Source organism: Mustela erminea, chromosome 16 (assembly GCF_009829155.1).
Source record: "Mustela erminea isolate mMusErm1 chromosome 16, mMusErm1.Pri, whole genome shotgun sequence".
NCBI classification, from domain to species: Eukaryota; Metazoa; Chordata; class Mammalia; order Carnivora; family Mustelidae; genus Mustela; species Mustela erminea.
In genome coordinates this window covers 80,508,195-80,527,082 of record NC_045629.1, presented here as the reverse complement: position 1 = coordinate 80,527,082, position 18,888 = coordinate 80,508,195, and the positions used below count along the sequence as shown (strand labels likewise).

Below are 18,888 nucleotides of genomic sequence, written 5' to 3'. Positions count from 1 at the left end.
CTGTGGTTGAAAGCAGTTCTGATCGATATGTTAAAGTTTAAAGCACAATAAAAGTCTTGACTCCTGAAAATGAATGTTCTTGTTTATCTTCCGTGAAGTAAATGTACTTCACCTCAGTTTTCTGAAATATGTACCGACCGCTGACCACATTTTTATAGACTGGTACCAATGACACTAATAAATTTCTGTTCATTGTGCAACTGAATATACCAGGCATTGTGCTTGGTATTTTGTAAATATTATAAATCCTGCGAACAATGGAGGAAAGGACCTCTGTTCCTATTTGCACAGGAGGAGTCAGGATCTCAGCGAGTGTGTAAGTGGGTAGAGTCAAGGTCTTGGGTGTTTCTGAGTCATTGTTATAGCTGGGTTTTGTTTCCTCTAGTGGGTAACCAGACTTCTCTCTCTTTTTGTCATTTTTTTGTAATGGTCAGGTGAGAAAGAAATTATTATTATTATTTTTAAAAAGGTCAGTGAGTTAATAGCTTTATACTTTTGTCAAAACTAATAAAGCATATTTTTTAGTTCCACATTCGACAATTGTCTATCAAGCAGCTACTGAACCTACTTTGCAGGCTTTTAGGAGTGTGTGAGCAAAAAGAATGTAGCAGGCACCGAAGACTTAGTCTAACATGGGAGGCGGCCATTTTTATGGCCGCTGACAGAGAGGTGCACAGCGTAGTGAGAGCCTGTAATCACGGATTTGATCCCACCAGGGAGATTAGAGAACATTCCTATGGAAAGAGATGACTGAACTGAGGACAGGAGGGTGAGCAGAAGTCAGCTGGGTCCTCAGGGAAGGGAAGTCCCACTGTGGGCGGAGGAAGGGGCACGGGCGCAGCTGATGTGATGACAAGGAGGGACCGGCTGGCCCGTGTGGCTGCGGAGCACTGGGCAGAGCAGCCGGGGGACAGCCAGGGACAGAGAGAGAGGTGGGGAAGGCTTTGAGGACTCTGTGAGACGTTGCTTCCCTTTACCCTAAGAGGTATGGGAAGATTCGGAAGGCTTTTGATCAGGGGACCAGCTTGGTCCTATCTGCATGTTGGAAACATTCTTCTCTGGAGACGTGGTGGGGAGTCAGTCCTCCTGAGGGGCAGGTGGAGTAGAAGGAAGTCCCTTGGTGGTCCAGGTGAGGGGCAGGCAGGACCTTGGCAAATCCAGCGGGGGCTGTGACGGAGCGAAGCGGGAGCATTTGCTGGGAGATTGCGCTTGGGAACTGAAGGAGAATGTATAGGCACGGCTCTCAGATTTCTGGCTCCCACAGACCGGATCATAGAGCACCGTACTAAAACAAGGAATCTTGGAAGAGAAACCAGCTTTTTCCCTTTTTTTTTTTTTTTCTTTTTTGTTCTAGTGGTAATATGGAAAAGTTACATTTTTTTAAAAAGATTTTATTTTTAAGTAATCTCTACACCCATTGTGGGGCTCAAACTCACGATCCCGAGATCAAGAGTCACGTGCTCCAACCGAGCCAACCAGGCACCCTGGCAATTTTAAACAGGCTTAATGTGTGGTGCCTCTAAAAATCCAAGCAGACAGTTTCAGGTAGTCAACTAAAGGTACAGGTCCTGAACTTAGAAGAAAAGTCTGGGTTAGGGACATAAATTTCTTTGAGTGTCCAGGTGTCACATTCCATTTTATGTACTGGACTTAGAATGCAAACAGGCAAACTTACTGCTCTCCTAGGGTTTCCCTTCTGGTTGGAGGGAAAGATGTCGATAAGCCTCTGGTGGTATTGCCTTTTGGAGCAAAATAACCCCCTGAAAGGGAGGTAGGAAGCGCCGAGGGGAGTGTAGGCATCTCTGACTTTCAGAAACGTGACTCTGACACAGAGACAGAGAGGAGCTACGAGACTCAAGTATGAAACTAGTGGAGCTTTATTCCCAGAGGCCGAGGGAAGAGCGTATTTCCGGGAGGAGGAGTTGACCAACATGGCAGGAGCCTGCTGGGGACTGAGCCTGACGCAAGCTCACACTTTCCATAAAACCTGAGCCGCGTGTAGGGTGCTCCCTTCATGGGGATAAGGGGCCAGAATGCAGGTGGGTTTTTATTTGTTTTTTGTTTTATTTTATTTTGTTTTAATTTAATTTAATTTGATTTTTTAGTGTTCCAAGAGTCATCATTTATGCACCACACCCTGTGCTCCATGTGATCTGCACCCTCCTTAACACCCACCACCAGGTTCACCTAACCGCCCCCCTCCATAACCCTCAGATTGTTTCTCAGAGTCCACAGTCTCTCATGCTTCATCTCCCCCTCCAATTTCCCTCAACTCACTTTTCCTTTCCTTCTCCTCATGTGCTCCGTGTTATTCCTTATGCTCCATAAATCAGTGAAACCATATGGTAATTGACTCTCTCTGCTTGACTTATTTCACTCAGCATAATCTCTTCGAGTCCCGTCCATGTTGCTACAAAAGTTGGGTATTCATCCTTTCTGATGGAGGCATCATACTCCATTGTGTATATGGACCACATCTTCTTTACCTATTTGTCCCTTGGCTCTTTCCACAGTTTGGCGATTGTGGCCATTGCTGCTATGAACTTTGGGGTACAGGGGACCCTTCTTTTCAGTAAATCTGTATCCTTGGGGAAAATACCCAGTAGTGTAATTGCAGGGTCATAAGGAAGCTCTATTTTTAATTTTTTAAGGAACCTCCGTACTGTTTCCCAAAATGGTTGCACCAACTTGCATTCCCACCAACAGTGTAAGAGGGTTCCCCTTTCTCCACATCCTCCCCAACACTGCTGTTTTTGTGGGGAGGAGGGAGGTTGGAAGTGTGAGTGGGATAATGAAGAACAATGGGCACCAGCAGACATCTGTGGGCTGAGCTCATTGCCCCAGGAAGGAGGGAGAAAGGGTAGTGGCTGGAGGGGCTTGGAGTTTTGACTTCTGAATGGATTTTGTTTCTAATGAGAGAAAACTGACTGTACTTAGAAGCCATGGAGAAGGAACTAGTTTAGAGAAGCTGAGTATGTAAATTAAGAAGAGAAGATAATTGAAACAGTCATTAAAAGTTTACTTTTTCTCTGAACCTATGCCAGATGCCGTGGCTGTGGAGATGAGCCACAGCATTGCTGAGCCCCAAGAAACTCCCCCAGACGTGCAGACCAGCAATGCCAAGACGTTGGGTGGTCCTGAGGAGTGTGGAGCTGGGTGCATGGTAGCCCAGCATTGGGTGGGGCTGACTGCCCAGGGCATCCTGCTGTCCCCCTGTCCCCAGACCCCGACAACTTAGACTCGACCACGGGTAGTGACCATGGTGCATAAGCAGCAAGTTTGCAGGATTGCTTCCATGCCAAGGTAGAGATGTGAAGACAAATGAACGTGACTTAGCAGGCCATCTGGTGATTGAATCTAAAGCTGCACTAATTGATTCTGAGGACGTAGGCCTGGGCGTGCACTGATATTGAAGCTGATACTGGAGCCAACTGGCTAAGCGTTGGCTGACACCCAGGCAGGTGCTGCTGTGACTTTCAGGTGCTGGTTATAGAAATTTCTCAGACACAAAGGCATTGAGAGATCCTTGGCGAGGGTCCTTCGGTGCCCCAGCGAGCATCAGGGCAGGGCAGGGAGGGGCAGAAGGAAGGGCCCTGGACTGGGATGCCGGATTCTGGGTTCCAATGCTGGTTCTGCCCCTGGTCTGAGCCTCCTGCTTCCTGTCTGTGAAATGGGTTTGTTGAACTATGTGATTTTCTTTTAGCTATCAGCCCCCATATTGAATGAGTGGATTCTCAGACTTAGAATAGCAGCTCATAGATGAAAAGGGAAAAACTACCTTCCGTAGTAAGGACCGGGGTAATCACAGTCCCCAGGATAAACTTACCCTTATTATGCTAGACTCTTACTGTGCATTTAGTTTATTCAAATACTCACCTGGTCACTGGGTCACTGGGAAGACCCAAATGACGGGTCTATTGCCTATGCCTTCACATAGCTTATAGAGGGTGGGGAAGCTGGCGGTATGTGGGTGGGCTAAGGTGATTCCAAGATGAGTAAGCAGAAGGTGGACCATACGGGGCACAACAGTGGTGTGAGGACAAAGTGCTTCTTACTACTACACCAGTCCTTGTCTTATCTATCAGAATGGCCCTTTGGAAGAAGAGGGCCTCATGATTAATTTAGATATGAAGAACATAAGGCTTAAGAGGGCACGTAATTTACAAGCGAATGGAGCGTCTGAACTTGAATACAGATCAGATTTGGGAACCTGCCTTCTTGTAACTACACTAAATGGGAACATCTCCAGAAAGAGGTGACATTTGAGAGGTCATTGAGACACAGGCAGGATTTTGAGATGAAAATGAGGCTTTCGATTCGTGAAAGAATATTAATTGTGTGCCGTTTATGCCAAGCGCCTTGCTAGACGCCAAGAGCACAGCGGTGAGCAGTGCACTGTGCAGGCGTGGAGAAACCTTCAGTCTCGTTACAGAACACCGAGAGCTGTGCCTCTGCACCACGGGCGTCCTCCACAAGCTGGTGCAAAATGTGCCGGGGACAGGGCAAGGGGCAGCCATCCCTGCTGGGCTTCCGAGGGGAGAACTTCCAAAGAAGGGACAAAAATAATAAGCCTTGATGGGTGAAAAGTAGAAAGCTAAGTGGGGGAAAATGTCCGAGGGAGAAGAGTATTCAAAAAATACTTCTGGGGTGCCTGGGTGGCTCAGTGTGCTAAGCGTCCGACTTTCAATTTAGGCTCAGGTTGGACTCAAGGTTGTGAGATCGAGCCCTGTGTCAGGGTCTTTGCTTAACATAGAGTCTGGTTGAGATTCTTTCTCCTCCCTTTCCCTCTGCCCCTCACCCTGCTCACACTCTCTGTCTCAATACAACAATAAAACCTTTAAATATATATAAAAATATAATATATATTATTGTACTATAAATACATTATTATTATATAATATATAAATACATGGTAATATAATAAACAATATTATATATAAGTATATAAATATATATATTATATGTTTTTATATATACACATATATTTATAGATTACCCACTGGGGCAAGCACTGTGCGAAACAGGTCTGATCAGGAACAACTCGTATTTGGCCCGGGGGAAGTCCCCATGAGCTGACAGCTCCTGACCAAAAAACCAGAATTAAGAACGTGATTGGAGCACTGAACCATGATGCTCGCTGTGCCCCCCGCCATGGCCCAGCAGCCTAAAGAATCTCTCGAGTGTTCCTCACACCTTCTCAACAGAACTGTATGATTGGCTAACATACTGTATTGATCATCTATGATAGGTTCGAAGTGCAGAATCCCACAGGTGAGTCCACGGAGGAAATCATAACCTTTAGTCAAGGAAACAATGATGATGGTCTTTGTTAAGAAGAGGGGCTGTCTGGAGTCTAGTCCTGCATGGGCCCTGGATTCTCAATACGTTTGATGAGCGGTGTGTGTGTGTGTGTGTGTGTGTGTGTGTGTGTGTGCATGTGCGTGTGCAGGGAGAGAAGTGGCTTGAAGGACAGCACCTTCTGAATGCTAAGCGGGCTTGAAGAGTACATGTTTGGGGTCCAGAGGTGAGGACACTCACTTTAAGCCGTGGCCATCAGAGGAGGCTTGCTCACAGCGAGAGCGTTTGAAATCGGTCACAGTGATGGAAAGGGCTCAGCTCTGGCCTCCGGCCCTTGGGCTCCTAATTCCCTGAAGTGTGGGTGCCAGCTAAACAGGAGGCTGCTGTCTACACTCTCACTGTCCGACACTGGTCCGGCTGAGGGCGGGAGCTGGTGGGGCAAGTGCAGGTGAAGGAGCCCGGGGCCTGGCCAGGGCATGTCCCGGGAGCCCTTCTGTCCAGCACCTGCTGCGTGTGGAGTTGAAGGTCAATTCCCGGGCTCGGTGGGGGCCAGGTCTGAGTCAGGATGACCCCTCGTGATCCAGATCACCAGTTGGGCTGGGGCTCTAAGGCAGGCAGGCCAGCAGGAGAGCCTGGGGTCCTCGAGAGATGGAGTAGGGCTGAGCTGGAGAGGGAGCACTGGCCCTGGAGTCATTCCCAAGTTCGCACACGGACAGACTGCATTTCTGTGGCATTTGGCTCCGATATCCAGCAGCAGGAGAAGGAGCTCGGGGAGGGAAGGGGCATACGCAGGAGCGTCTGTGTCCCGGAGGACCAGCTCAGACCACTCTGGGCCAGCCCGGGGTCTGGGGAAAAGGGGAGGGATGAAAGCACAGGTCTCCGCGAGAATGGCTGGGCTGGCCTGCACATGCTGCACATGCTGCGAAGGCGCCTGGTTCGTTGGAATCAGGAGTGGCCTTCTGCCAGGGCTTCTGTTGTGCACAGCTGTCATTGTAGCCCCTGCCCTAAACTTTCTGGGCACCCCACCCCCTTGGCTCCTTGACCTGGCCCCTCCCCCAGGTCCTCACATTCCCTCCAGTCCTTAAATCAAGAGGGTACACCCTGCGCAGCAGAGGGCCGGCAGGATCCCGCGCATCACTCCTCTTGGCATGGATTCCGATGGGCGGGCACCTGCGCTCACGGACTCGGAATATCCGGTTCCCTCACCCGGTCACAGGCACGGCCCAGGCGTGTGCCCTAATGAGCAGGATGGAGGAGTCCAGTGGGGGAAAGTGAGGTAGCGGAGGACAGGGCCCAGGCGAGAATGTCCTGTGAGGGGAAAGAGCTCCACTGATTCATGGCTCGGGCTGGGGCAGGGTTGGGGCAGCCCTTAGAGGCAGGAGGGGGCTGAGGCTGCTGATCTTACTGGACTGGTCAGTCGTAGCTCAGCCCCGGGCAGCCGAGCTGGCTCTCCCTCTGGAGGGACCCTCCGTCCCTGTGGAAGGAGAGGGCAGAGTGGCCACCTGCTCTCAGCGACTCAGCGCTGACCCTGGGAGGTGGGGTCCCTGCTCTTGTGGCAAGTCATACCTGCCTCCTGCATGCTGTGGCTTCCCATTAAGGCCAAGGTCACTGTGGGCTGGGCAGTGGTTCTGTCCTCCTGGGAACATATTGGGGCCCATCACTGGACCTGGGCATGGTCACGGCAGCTCCCACAAATATCCCGATTAGCTCTAATTGTGGCCGTTCTTCGTTCTCCTTGGGAAGCATATGGCTGGGGCAGATGGCTCAGAAAAGTCTGAATCACATAAACAGGGTTCTTTGTCTCCCATTTGCTGTCTCCTGATGACTTACGAACAGAATGGGTTTCAGGATTCCAGGATAGGGCCTTACACCCTTCTCAGAAAACCCCACGTTGTGCCTTTCAGGCAAACTTGGCACCTGCTGCTCGCAGGGGACATGAATCGGTGGGGGGGCCGGGCCATCATGAGGTGTAGCAGGAAACAGCCAGTCTCCAGAACGAGCTGCTCGAGATGAGGTTCAGCCCGCTTCCACAAATGTTTATGAAATGCCGCTGCCAAAGTCTTAGGGATTGGGTCACTGGGAGCTTTGGGCAGCCATGCATTCTATAAATATTTGCGGGGCCGGGACACCTCACGAAGAGCTGGCTCTGTGCTCAGCCCTCACCTTGACGCAGCATCCACACCGATCACCGAGGACGCGGGTTTTATTCTGAGTGCCACGAGGGGTGATGGTGCCCGGCTTGTATTTTATATTAACAGACCCAAGCGTGGTAATAGTAGGAGCGTGTTCAATATTGAGAGAAAATCCTAAAACAACAGAGAAAGGATTAGATTCATCAGAACCACATTTTGAATGTGAATTTGCAGGATTCCAGATGACTGGCTAAGGGGGTGAGGGGACGAATCGAAGGTGACCAGGAAGCGTGGTTCTGCTGTGGCTAACCGCAGGGGGAGAGGCACATCCAGGAAACAAAAGCAGAGGTTCTGTCTTGGGTGTGTAAGTTTAGTTTAGGTTGTGTATCCGACATCGAAGGAGTGATGTCTCGGGGCCGAGGGACCGTGCACGGCCACGCAGGAGAGAGATGGGGCTGGCGGCACCCAGTGGAGGGCTCTCAGCGTCTGAGTGGTGCATTCAGTGTTGGGGTGGCTAGGGCCCCTTGGGGAGAGAGAAGAGCCTGTAAAGGAGCAAAGGCATGGGTTCAAGACCCTGACGGGGGTCTGCAGTGCAGAGATGGGGGAGGTGCAGCAGGAGACACGCCATGGGATCGAGGCGGAAGCAAGGTGGCCAGCAGTAAAAACCCATAGTTGTTGTTATTTTTCCCTCAGAACTGAGGCTGGGGGCGTTAAAATTCACCCCAAATCTCTCAGTGAGAAAAAGGAGATTCTCTGTATTCCTCCATTCTTGCCAGCCATGCCCTGCCCTGGCCCAAGCCTGCTCTCTCCCCAGAGCTGGGGACACTTGACCATCCCCCTTGAACTTCCCCTGAGAGTTTTACTAGCAACTGGTAGAATTCTGTTGTGAGTCCTTCCTACAGTCACCTCTGCGACACACCGCTGTCCACGTAGCCACACCTGCAAGATGTTACCCCTCCCCGCCCTCCCCTCCCCCAGGCTGGCTGCCCTCACGGGTCCTCTTGTTCAATCCCTGCAGCGCTGGAGCAGCAGCTCTCTCATCCCCAGTTCACAGGGTAGGAACCTGAGGCTCACACACGAGGAAGTTCCTTGTTCGTAGGAACACAGTGGGCAGATAGCAGAGCCCAGGGCAAACACATGGCGTTTCACTCAAATCCGTTTCTTGTCCTTGCAGAGGCAGGAGGCTGTGTACTGGGCTCGGCCATAGTTGGCTGGTGGTTAGGACAGATCTGTGGGAAGCCAGCTGGGTCCCTGGAGTCTGTTAGAGGTGACGTGCTGGCTTTTTACCTTTGAGATTACATAGCCCTGCCTGTGATTGGCTAACAGAGTGTTACCAAGTGCTGGTCTTACCGGGCTCCCTCTAATAGGTAGGTCGCCATGGTTATAATTAAGTAATTAAGCCTGCTCTGAGTGGATGGGAGAAAGCTCACTGCTGAATTGCAGTGGCAGCCCTTGTTCATTTCCAGCAGGTTAAATGATGGTTTTTGTTTGTTTGTTTGTTTTTGCTTTCTTTGGTTTAGTTTCTGTAAACATGAATTTCTGCCAGGCCTTGGTGTCTGCTACATAACTTGATTCTTTGCGCGGAGTCGGCTAGGAGTCCCATATCCTGGGTGCAGGAACTATTGCTGGCATTCAGAAACTTCTGACGGCACCCCCTTTCCCCCTGCCCCTGCACTCATTAGTAATGACATCACGGATGGCTTCTGTGCATATCTGAGTGACTACAGTATGCACAGCCCAACCCTCCGTCATCCTAGGGCATCACTTCTGCAAAACACAAGGGATGGAGTGATGTGAGTCCAGTGAGGATGGAACAAAGTTGGGAAATGTTGGACTAAATGTTGGAGAACATTCTTTGCCATTGCTGTAGCATCACCAGGGACTGGTGTTATGTCCACCATACGGACATACGGCCCATGAGTGATAAACAGACTTAGGAAGGAAAGGATACGACAAAAGCTCAAGAGTCAGAGTCCCTGATGTACCGTTTACTGTATTTGATGCTGAAGATGCAACTTACCCTGTGATCATCAGCTTTCTCTGGAGTCAAAAGAAGCCTCTCACACCCAAGGTCAAGTGAGATGAGGGATAGAAGGTAGCCAGAGCTCAAGCCAATCCCAGGCTAGTGTCTCTGGAACAATTTGCAATGCGTGAGCAATTCTGTATTTATTATAGTTTATGGAGAAGTGATGCTTCCAAGCCATGGAGTTAATAAATAACAACGTCTGGCTCAAACCCAGTTTGTTGTACGTAACTTGGAGCTCAGTTCAGATTGGTTAAGTAGGCCATCTAAGATGTTGTAAGTAATGCAGTGTGTCTGGAGAGATGAGAAATGCATTCAGACAGGAGAGGTCCAAGGAAGTGAACAAAGGGGTTGCCCATGTCCTGCCCTGTCCGTGCCCATCCAAGGACAGATGCGCGAGTTGGATGTACCCCAAAAGGGACTCTGATTGTCCATTTCTGAATTCCACTGTCTTGCATAGGACCTGACACATAGCCGGTGATTAATAAGAATTTAATGGCTACGTGAACATGTTTTAAGCAAAAGCCACAAAAAAAACTTAATCTGGGATTATGGGTAAGGCATAAACTCGTATCCTTGTTTATTAAAGCAAATTATTCAATATTCCACGGGCATCCCACATTTTAAGTAGAAAGCCAGGGAAACCTTTTTATCTTTTCAAACAGCAACACAAATGCCAGCTGCAACATAGCCTTTTCTTGAGGTTGGCAATATGATGCGCTTCAAACACTGACGGTACACGTTCGTCCGCGTCTCTCCAGATACCCCACAGCAGTGCTTTTGTATCTGAGCGCCGTTAGCCGAAACGCTAACCCACTAACCCGCTTCCCCCGTCTCGCACTGGCTGAGGAGCTGCGGGTTACTTGGTGACATGCGATCCTGACTGGCTGAGGAGCTGCGAGTTACTCGGTGACACGCGATCCTGTTTTGAAAGCCAGGCTGGGAAGGACCTGGGGCCGATCCGTCTCTTGCTACTGGGGCTTCACATGGGATACGGGTGCTCTGTGGAAGGGTCCTTTCGAGTTCCAGGAATTCTGTGGCCTCAACGGTGAGCCCCTTGCTGGTCCGGTCATCTGCATAAGGCTTGGGGACCCTGCCTCAGGACTTCCAATGGTCACTTTTTAGGTGACATTTACACGCTCAGCCATTGCTATTCAAAGCACAACCTTTGTGCTGAATCAGATGGATGCACAGAACTTTCTAGCTCACAATGGAACCAGACCAGCCCTTCTACTCATGAACCCTTGGGCCATTGTGAACAGCCGGAGTCGTCATCCTTGAGCCCAGCTTTCCTCAAGCCACCTTTAGTCCCCGGGAACAGTAGTGCCTTATCCATACGGTACGTTAACACGTCTTTGGTTGGGTGACGTCTGCGCATCCAGTGGGGCTCCCAACTTGCAAATTCCCGAGTCATCAGGGCCTTGGCTGTTGGCTCCCAGGGGTTATGCCTTCCCTGTGTGTATTGTTTCCCTTGCACTCTTGTCACAAGCATTTCCAAGGGGTGTAGCAGCTTGGATGGAAATCAAAGAAGGACATGTCATCCCTCTCTAGCTTCGCAGTAAGTGTGCCCTGGTCCTACCAGCCAGAAAGCACTGAAGGGATACAGTAAGTCACTCTGGTCATTCTCTCGAGAAACGGTGCACATCTGCTTCAAGGTGTTTTTCTTTTCTGCTTACTCTTTGAAACGATTAGGAAAAAAAAAAGTGTGGCTTCAAGGTGACTTCCTGTGCTGCCTAGAAATAGCCCGAGAACCACCTGGCATCAAGAATGATGATCACCTTCGTCTTATTAGGAAATCTGCTCCGGTTGGGAGGATTTGACAGTCAAACCTCCTCTACTCATCTCATCTGAGGCTCCGATTCATTGTGGAATTTAGGCAGGGCAGGACCCTTGCCTTCTGTAAGCTCAAATTTAACGGGTGGCCCGAGGCCATATAGTGAGAAAGTATGGGTTGGGGAGCAAATTGAGAAAGGAAGTTTGCCTTACTGCAGGAGGGCCGGTTTTATTTATTTATTTGGCATAGAGAGAGTGGGAGAGAGCACACAGCAGGGGAAAACGAGAGGGAAAAGCAGGCTCCCCGCTGAGCAGAGAGCTGGACATGGGGCTCCATCCCAGGAGCTCATGACCTGAGCCAAAGGCAGACGCTTAACTAACTGAGCCACCCAGGCGCCCCCGCCCCCCCACTAAAGATTTTATTTATTAGAGAGCGAGTGAGCAAGAGAGAAAGGAGGTCCTGGCCTTGAGTGGCTCTTAGTCTAACTTGGCTTTTCCACTCTTGTGAGCTCTGATGTACTGGCGGGCCCTCACATTGGAATACAGCCTCAGTCTGAAGAAATTCAGTGATAGCTTCTCAGCATCTTCTTCGGTCAACAGTCCACATCTCACCCAGCTGCTTCCAGGCCTGGAGGGTTGGAAGGAGTCTCCCCAGAGTTTTCAGTGTTGAGCACAAACCTGATTCTCCAGGGAGCCCCTCTGTGCCGGCAGAGCCATGGCCATGATCTTGGAATCGGAGTGGAGTCAATGCCCACAGGAGTGCTGCAGGCTCGCACTCCAGCGCAGGGCGTCCATCGCAGGTGAACAGCACCTACACTGTGTAGTCTGCACTCACAGAGGCCTCTGGGGCTGGGGTGGGGGCGTGGTGACCGGCAGCGGGAAGGTCCTCCTCCGGGTTGTAGACATTTAGAGATGATGTAGATACGCAGATTGTTGGCACCGCTCATTATGTGGGGTGTGTGTGTGTGTGTGTGTGTGTGTGTGTGTGTGTGTGAGGGAACTCAGCAGAACCTAAAAGTCTTTTTACTCTTGCCTTCTGGCCTGGAATTCCTATTAAGCGGCTTGCAACTCACTCGTGGATTGGTGGGAGCTGTAGAAGAATCCCCCTGCCTCTGTCCTAGTATCTTCCTCCTACCCCCTCCTCTCTTCCTCTCCAATCCTTTTTCTTCCTTCCCCCAACTTCTTGCCACTACTTCATTTGCCCTTAAATTTCCAGCTGTCCTTTCACATACTTACGCATGGTACCGACCCTGAGACACACAGAAGCAGATATTTGGGGAGACTCGACTCTATTCTTTCTGATTGGGCCCCATGAGTGGAACCCCAGTTCCCAAAAAAGTAAAAGCATTCTAAAGAGACCTGTGGCTCCTGACTCCACAACAAAGAAAGGGCAGCATCCTGGATGTCCCCAAGGTCTCCTAGGGTGGTGAGAACATGCACGTTCCTCGTCTCTGGGTGTCCAGCGCCTGACCCATACAAGGACGGTGATCCAGAATAAGTGCCCTAAGGGGAGCTCCATGAAATGAGCTGAAGAGCCGGTCCTAGAAATTCCAGGAAGAGGACTTGCCAAGCAGAAGAAAGCCCCATTTCCTTCAGAATGTCAGGAAGAGGGAGCCAAGATAATGGGCGAGGTATCAGCGTGCGCATTGTCACGGTTGAGGGAAGATTGCCCGTGGGGATGACTGAGGCAGGCATTGTGTCTGTGATGCCCACAGTTCTGGAGGGTGTCCGTGATCAGCGAGCCTGCCCTTGTAAGAGACCACTGCTTTATGCCCTACTTACTAGTCAGAAGAAAAGGACACGGGAAGTCCCATAGGGCATGAGAAATGCCTCATGCGGGGCCTCACAGGGGCACTTTGGGATTTGGCGATCTGTGAAATCGTGGAGTCCTGTGGTCTAGTTTGTCAGTCTGCTCAAAGTCAGAGGAGTCTAATCTGCCATAGAAATACAGCCAGCAAGCGGCGCCTGGGTGGCTCATGGGTTGAGCATCCGACTCGATGTTGGCTCAGGTCGTGATCTCGGGGTCATGAGATCGAACCCCACGTCAGGCTCTGTGGTCAGTGGCGAATCTGCTTGAGATTCTCTCTCTTTCTTTGCTCCTTCTCCTGCTCCCGTGTGTGCGGTCTCTCTCTCTCTCTCTCTCTCTCTCTCTCTCATCTAAAATAAAATTTTAAAATCTTAAAAAAGAAAATGTGGCCAGTGGAACTGTATTTAGCAGAAAATGCTCAGACCTTTTCCTAAGCACAGAGCCATCCCACTACATATTGTACACTCAGTATGTGCCTGGTCTTAGGAGCTTGATTTATTTTATGCTTTTTATGTCGGTACGGATCCCAGGAGGTCGGGGTGGATATGCCCATTTTTCACGCAGAAAGCTGTGGTTACAAGGGGTGATGTCACTTGCCCAAAAAGGCCGGTGATTGAACTGTTTTGCTGGCTGTCCCTCCTGGTACTAGACGCCTCCGTGCTGCTCTGACCTTCAGAGTCGTTACCCCATCCGTCCTCGGCCACGGTGTCCGGCTGGCTGATAGATCCACTAGGCCTTGACAGTGATAGAGAAAGGGCTGGTGCAGCAAATAAAAACAGAAAGGCATTTGCACACAAGGATCACTTCTACTTAAAAGCCACATCAATTTGAATCCAGCAGGACTAAATAGGTCTGCATTAGCCTGGCGATTCTCTTTCCTTCTTGACAAAGTGCAAATTAGCAGACACATCTGAGCAGCCTTGGTAACGACGTGGCGCTTCACATGTTTTTCTTCCCTCTGCTGAAGCTACAAGGCAGGTGTTAGCTTGGTGTCACTCTGCACTGGGGGCTGAGAGCGACCCTTTGTTCCCGTCTCCCCAGGATTCTTCGAGGCATCTGAGGACAATGCACAAGGCGCTTGAGCTGTTTTTCTTTGCTGTGCAACCGCACTGATTTTTCCTGTTATTTTCTGGGCTTTCTTTGCAAACATGCCATTTCTTTCTGTAGTGATTTATAGAGGATCAACCTTTTTGCTAGGAGATGGGTACATTTTGTTCCTTCACCTGGGATTTCTTGGTTGTTAAATAGATAGATGTGAGGGTAAATTCTCACGATGCCTCATCACATACAAATACCAAGACTCCTGCCTCTTTTCTATTGAGCCGTGGTTCTCTTCATCTGTAGTAAAATCTTCCCTAGCAATTTCCTGGAAGGATTAAGAAAATGTAACGTGCACGAACTCATGTTGGAAGCCGCAAAGTACCGCATGGCTGGCCATTTTATGAATAGGTAACCGTTGCCTTATATTGTAGAAACATTAGCATTATTTATGTGAGAATGTTTTTTTTTATATTTTCCCTAGCGTGCGGTTTAGGTGTGAAGTGGTTCTGAGAAATTCACCTGTTTGCTTTCCATAACTCTGGTCAGCAGATGCAGACAAGTCTCTCGTCCTCATGAGACAGACGCGTCTCTCTGAAGTTGAACTCAGCGTGCAGACAGGGTTTAGGGATTAGGGTATACTTGGAATGCTTTGGAAGACAGAAGAGTTGAACAAGGTCCTTTAAAGACTTGATGTCTAGTACGATTAGAATTCACTTAACCTGAAACTCGAGACACAGTGTTCTCCACATCATACATGTTATGTGAACAACATTTTCAGGAAAGAGATTCTGAGGGCACAGGAGGTCCTTGGAGAAGGAAAAGAAGTTTTTGTCTTTATTTCTCTGTTCTTTGCCTCCTCTCTGACTACAGGAGAGGAGGATTGTGGAAAGCCTCACAGAGGAGGGGACATGTGAGCAGGTGAGAGACTGAGTGGGCACTGATTTCCAACCAAGGAGCACTGCGCGACAAGATCAGATCATGTGGTCTGTAAGGGATCAATAAGGTTCTTCTGAGATGACAGGCTAGTTCCCGCAACAGCAATCTTTATAGGGTGCGATGCTGTTCTTCTGTGGTTTTCATGTTTGGACACCACGATGTGTTTAGGAGCCGTTGCTATCTTTGCGCTGGACTGACATTGGAGGAGGCACAGGTACAGGACGGACCTGGAGCTCACGGGCTCTTACTCCTTCTTGTCTTGCAGACAGCCGCAGCCTGCACTCAGCCGACGCCCATGAGAACGCCGTGCACAGCAGGGTCTTTCAGATCTTGTACAGGAACGAAGAGGTCTCCATAAATGACGCCGTCCTCTTCCGGGCTCATTTGCTCTTAGATGGAGAAAGGGTAAGTCACGCGATCTGCTGCCAGCCACGAGGGCTTTTGTCTCCATTGCTGGGTAAACGGGAAGTGAAGGAGAAGCCATAGATTGGCTCTGAGGTCCGACAGGATTCATGACTTTAGAGAACCCACGCACTTACTCATTTATGCTTTTTGTACTTTTTCTTTTATCCATAAGCTTCCTCCTGCCATGTTCCGAGCAGTTTCCATCAGCTCCCTGACTGACGCTTTTGTTCATTCTTCATGTGCCCGTTTGTTTGTTGGTTCTGGGGCTCCGGCGAGGAGTCAGTCAGCAGACACCCACTGGGTCTTGCATTGTGTGGGGCTCTGTGTTGGGCTCTTGGCTGGGGGACAAAGCGGCAGGAAAGGTGGCAAGAACTCTACCCTCGAGGGACTGGACACAGGGATAGAGAGCAGTGCCCTGGTGGGTGACGTGCACAACGCTGGCTGAGTGTTCAAACAAACAAAGGGCCCCCAGAATGGAGAGATGAGCCCTGTGGGGGGCACCGATGGTCCCGGCAAGGAGCTGGCTTCGAGACGCACAAACTCAGAGTCCCTCGGATGGAGAGAAGCAGAAAGGGCACCCCATGCAGAGGGGGTGGGCAGCATGAGAAAAAGCCCATAGACCTCGGGGATCTCATCCTACTGGTAGGAAACTTGATCAAAAATTCTGTATTCCTCAAATTAACGTATTTTGAAGAAATATCTGAAGTCTGAGCCATTGCGCCCACTTGCCTAGTTCCACCTCCGCTCCCCTTCCCCACAGCCCGGCTGCTCACTTTTTGCTAGAAGACCTTGAAGGACGTGGAGGTCCTTCCCATTTTAGGAAAGTCGGATTAGAGGCGTGTCCCCCACTTACATTCCCTCAGTGTGTGGAGCGGGCCCTGCTGGCCAGGTGACATCTTCCTCCTCCCCGTGGTTTTCTGTCCACGTCTTTCATGGTCTAGGTGGTGACCAGGTCCTGTTATGTGGCCAGAGATGAAAACCTGTCCCTCATTCTTCATTCATTTATCATCTATCGGTCCCTCAGAGACGGACTCAGTACTGACTAGCACCTGTTAGGGACTAAAGCTAGAATAAGAAAATATCCCTGGTGTCTTGGGGCTTGTATTTTACTGTTCAATGAGCACGTTACAGTGAAGTGAAGTAAACCGTGTGCCACCCTGTCCCTGAGCCTCGCAGTGCCCGCCGCTTGGCTTCCTCGTCTGTAAGGAGCACCCACAAGGGCCTGAGATTGGGAGTTGGCACCCCCGCTGGAGGGCCTGTGGGGCTACCGCTGGACCAGCGCGGAAGAGAGTGCTTGGCAGGGCGACTCTGCAAGGCTCCTGCTTCCTGATCACCTGGAGCTCCTGCTCCCACGCTACAACCTTCACACGAGATGACGCTTATTCCCTGGAGGACAAGGGACAGGCAGGAGACGTCAACCCTGAGTGAGATCCCAGTGCCGAGGAGCTGGGCAGGCTAGGTGCTCGGGGAGACGGCATCCCTGGGTGGGGGGGGGGCACAGCAAGAACAAAGGCCCTGGTGGGAATGAGGTTGATGTGTCCCAGCAAAAGCAGTAAAGCCAAGGTGACTTGCACCGTGAGTGGAGGGAAGGAGCAGGAGGTGAAGCTGGAGAGGTGGTTGGGGCCAGACCTCGTGCTGCCGGCGCGTGGGAGGGAAGAGGGGGCTTATCCTTGCTGGTCTGAGAGGTGGAAGGGCACGATGTTTCTCTTAGACTCCACCCCTCATCCCCTCCCAGTCGGTGAGCTTCTCAGGGCTGCAGTCTCCTCTCTGTCTCTGCAACACCGGGGCCTGCCATCGGACTCGGTCGGAGACACCCAGCCGGTGTGAGCAGATGACTTGGTGAATGAACAGATTCAATTCGGAATCCCTCCTTTTAGGGCCTTTGGAACCCCCTTCTCTCCAAGCAGAAGCCGGCATGTCCAGGGCCCGTTAGCCTTCAGTTACGCTGAGCCTCGTCTCCCTTGTGCCCTCACAGTGACCTTGAACGCTTTGTCTGTAACTGACATCCCGGAGACCCAAAGCAGCTCCCGTGAGCTGGGCCCACTGTCCCCTGACGGCTGGTGCCCTGCCCTCACCTTCCCCGCCCGCTTTGGACCCGGAGCCGACTGCATGCATTGCCTCGGAGAATCCTTACCTTCCGGTCTGTTTGGGCTCAGCTTGTGAGAGGCCTGGCGGTGACCGGAGGGAAGGTGGGAGAGTGGGCTCCTTCCATGCTGGGTCCCAGAGGGCTGCTCGTCCTGTGTGCGGGAGCCCGGCCTGTGACAGCCAGGGGTACACGTCTCTTTCCACCTCCGCATTCAGCGACGTCCCGTTCAGCTGGAAATCGGTTGTGGTGGAAATATTTGTACCAGAGAAATCGACAATGCTGCCAAGCAGGGTTTTTAACTTTCCTTCTGAGACCCGGTTGCTAAACGTTTCGCCAAGGCCTCAGCTCAGGACAGGGGGCTCACTCCACGTAGCTTTCTCCCCAGTTCCGACAACCACTCCCTCTGAATGTGTCTGCTGGCCTGGGGCGGTCCGGATGTCCTGCAGTGACCAGCCCTGACGCCCCGGCCCTCGTCTGTGGCTCCCATACACCCTCCCCACCCCCTTGTGAGTCAGCACTTTCCTGAACTGCACATAGTCTTCATCTTGAGAGCGTCCCCTGCTTCCTTCCTGCCCAGTTTAGGAAGAGAGCGCGGAGGTTATTTTGAGCGTCAAGGTCTCCAGACGAGTCTGTGCGTCCACACGTGTCTCACCCAGATTCTCCCAAGAGAACACCGGTTTACCTCTCGTGGACCATCGTCATTCGCCATGTTGACCTCCGAGCCCTTCTGGGCAGCAGCTACGTTGGGAGGCTGGGTTTGGACATCGCTCGGTGTGTTTGTCGTCTGTCATCTGAATTGAAGACGTGCCGCCACCCCCACAGTTTGTAGCCTTTCTCCACGTCCAAGTTCAGCTCACGTGAGGTTGTAACAAGCCTCGGTTTTGAGGTTGAATGGAGCGTCCTTGTGACGATGCACATTGCTTCCTTCCTCTACCGAGTCACACATCTCTCTAAGCCAGTAATTTGTTGCAGCCTTGGGGTACTCCAGACAGCGGCAAACAATGCCACCCAACTCAGAGACAGTTAAAGTTAGGAAGATAGGTGCATAAACACTGTGTATCCAGCATGGAGGCATTAGCTCTTTTTCAGTGACTACCTGTGTTTGACAACCAAAACACTGCCTGTAGCCACTTGGCCAGAGCTCGTGTTCCCGCATGCGCACAGCCCGTCACTGTGGACAGCAGACACTCATCTGACGGCTACACGTCAAGCATATGGTTGCCCATGCTATGGAAAATGTAGACACGAAGATTGTGTCTGCACTGTGAGGGCACGGGTCAGTGCAAGACGCGGCCATGGGCAGAAGCCATCCCAGCTTAAGGCTTAGGATAGGCTGTTTCCATGACAGTTGCAAAGAGTGAGTGTGAAAGTAGGATGACTGTTTTAC

The 18,888-nt window shown here is 50.9% G+C and overlaps 1 protein-coding gene across 3 annotated transcripts in view; it reads left to right on the top strand.

The window, feature by feature from the left end:
* Nucleotides 1–18,888, top strand: part of FAM135B (family with sequence similarity 135 member B) — a 272,532-nt gene that overhangs the window by 166,337 nt on the left and 87,307 nt on the right. For all 3 annotated transcript variants that reach the window (XM_032316553.1, XM_032316555.1, XM_032316554.1), the window contains one exon: nucleotides 15,276–15,415. In XM_032316553.1, coding sequence (XP_032172444.1) covers nucleotides 15,276–15,415 — 140 coding nt within the window. The remainder of the gene's footprint in view (nucleotides 1–15,275; nucleotides 15,416–18,888) is intronic.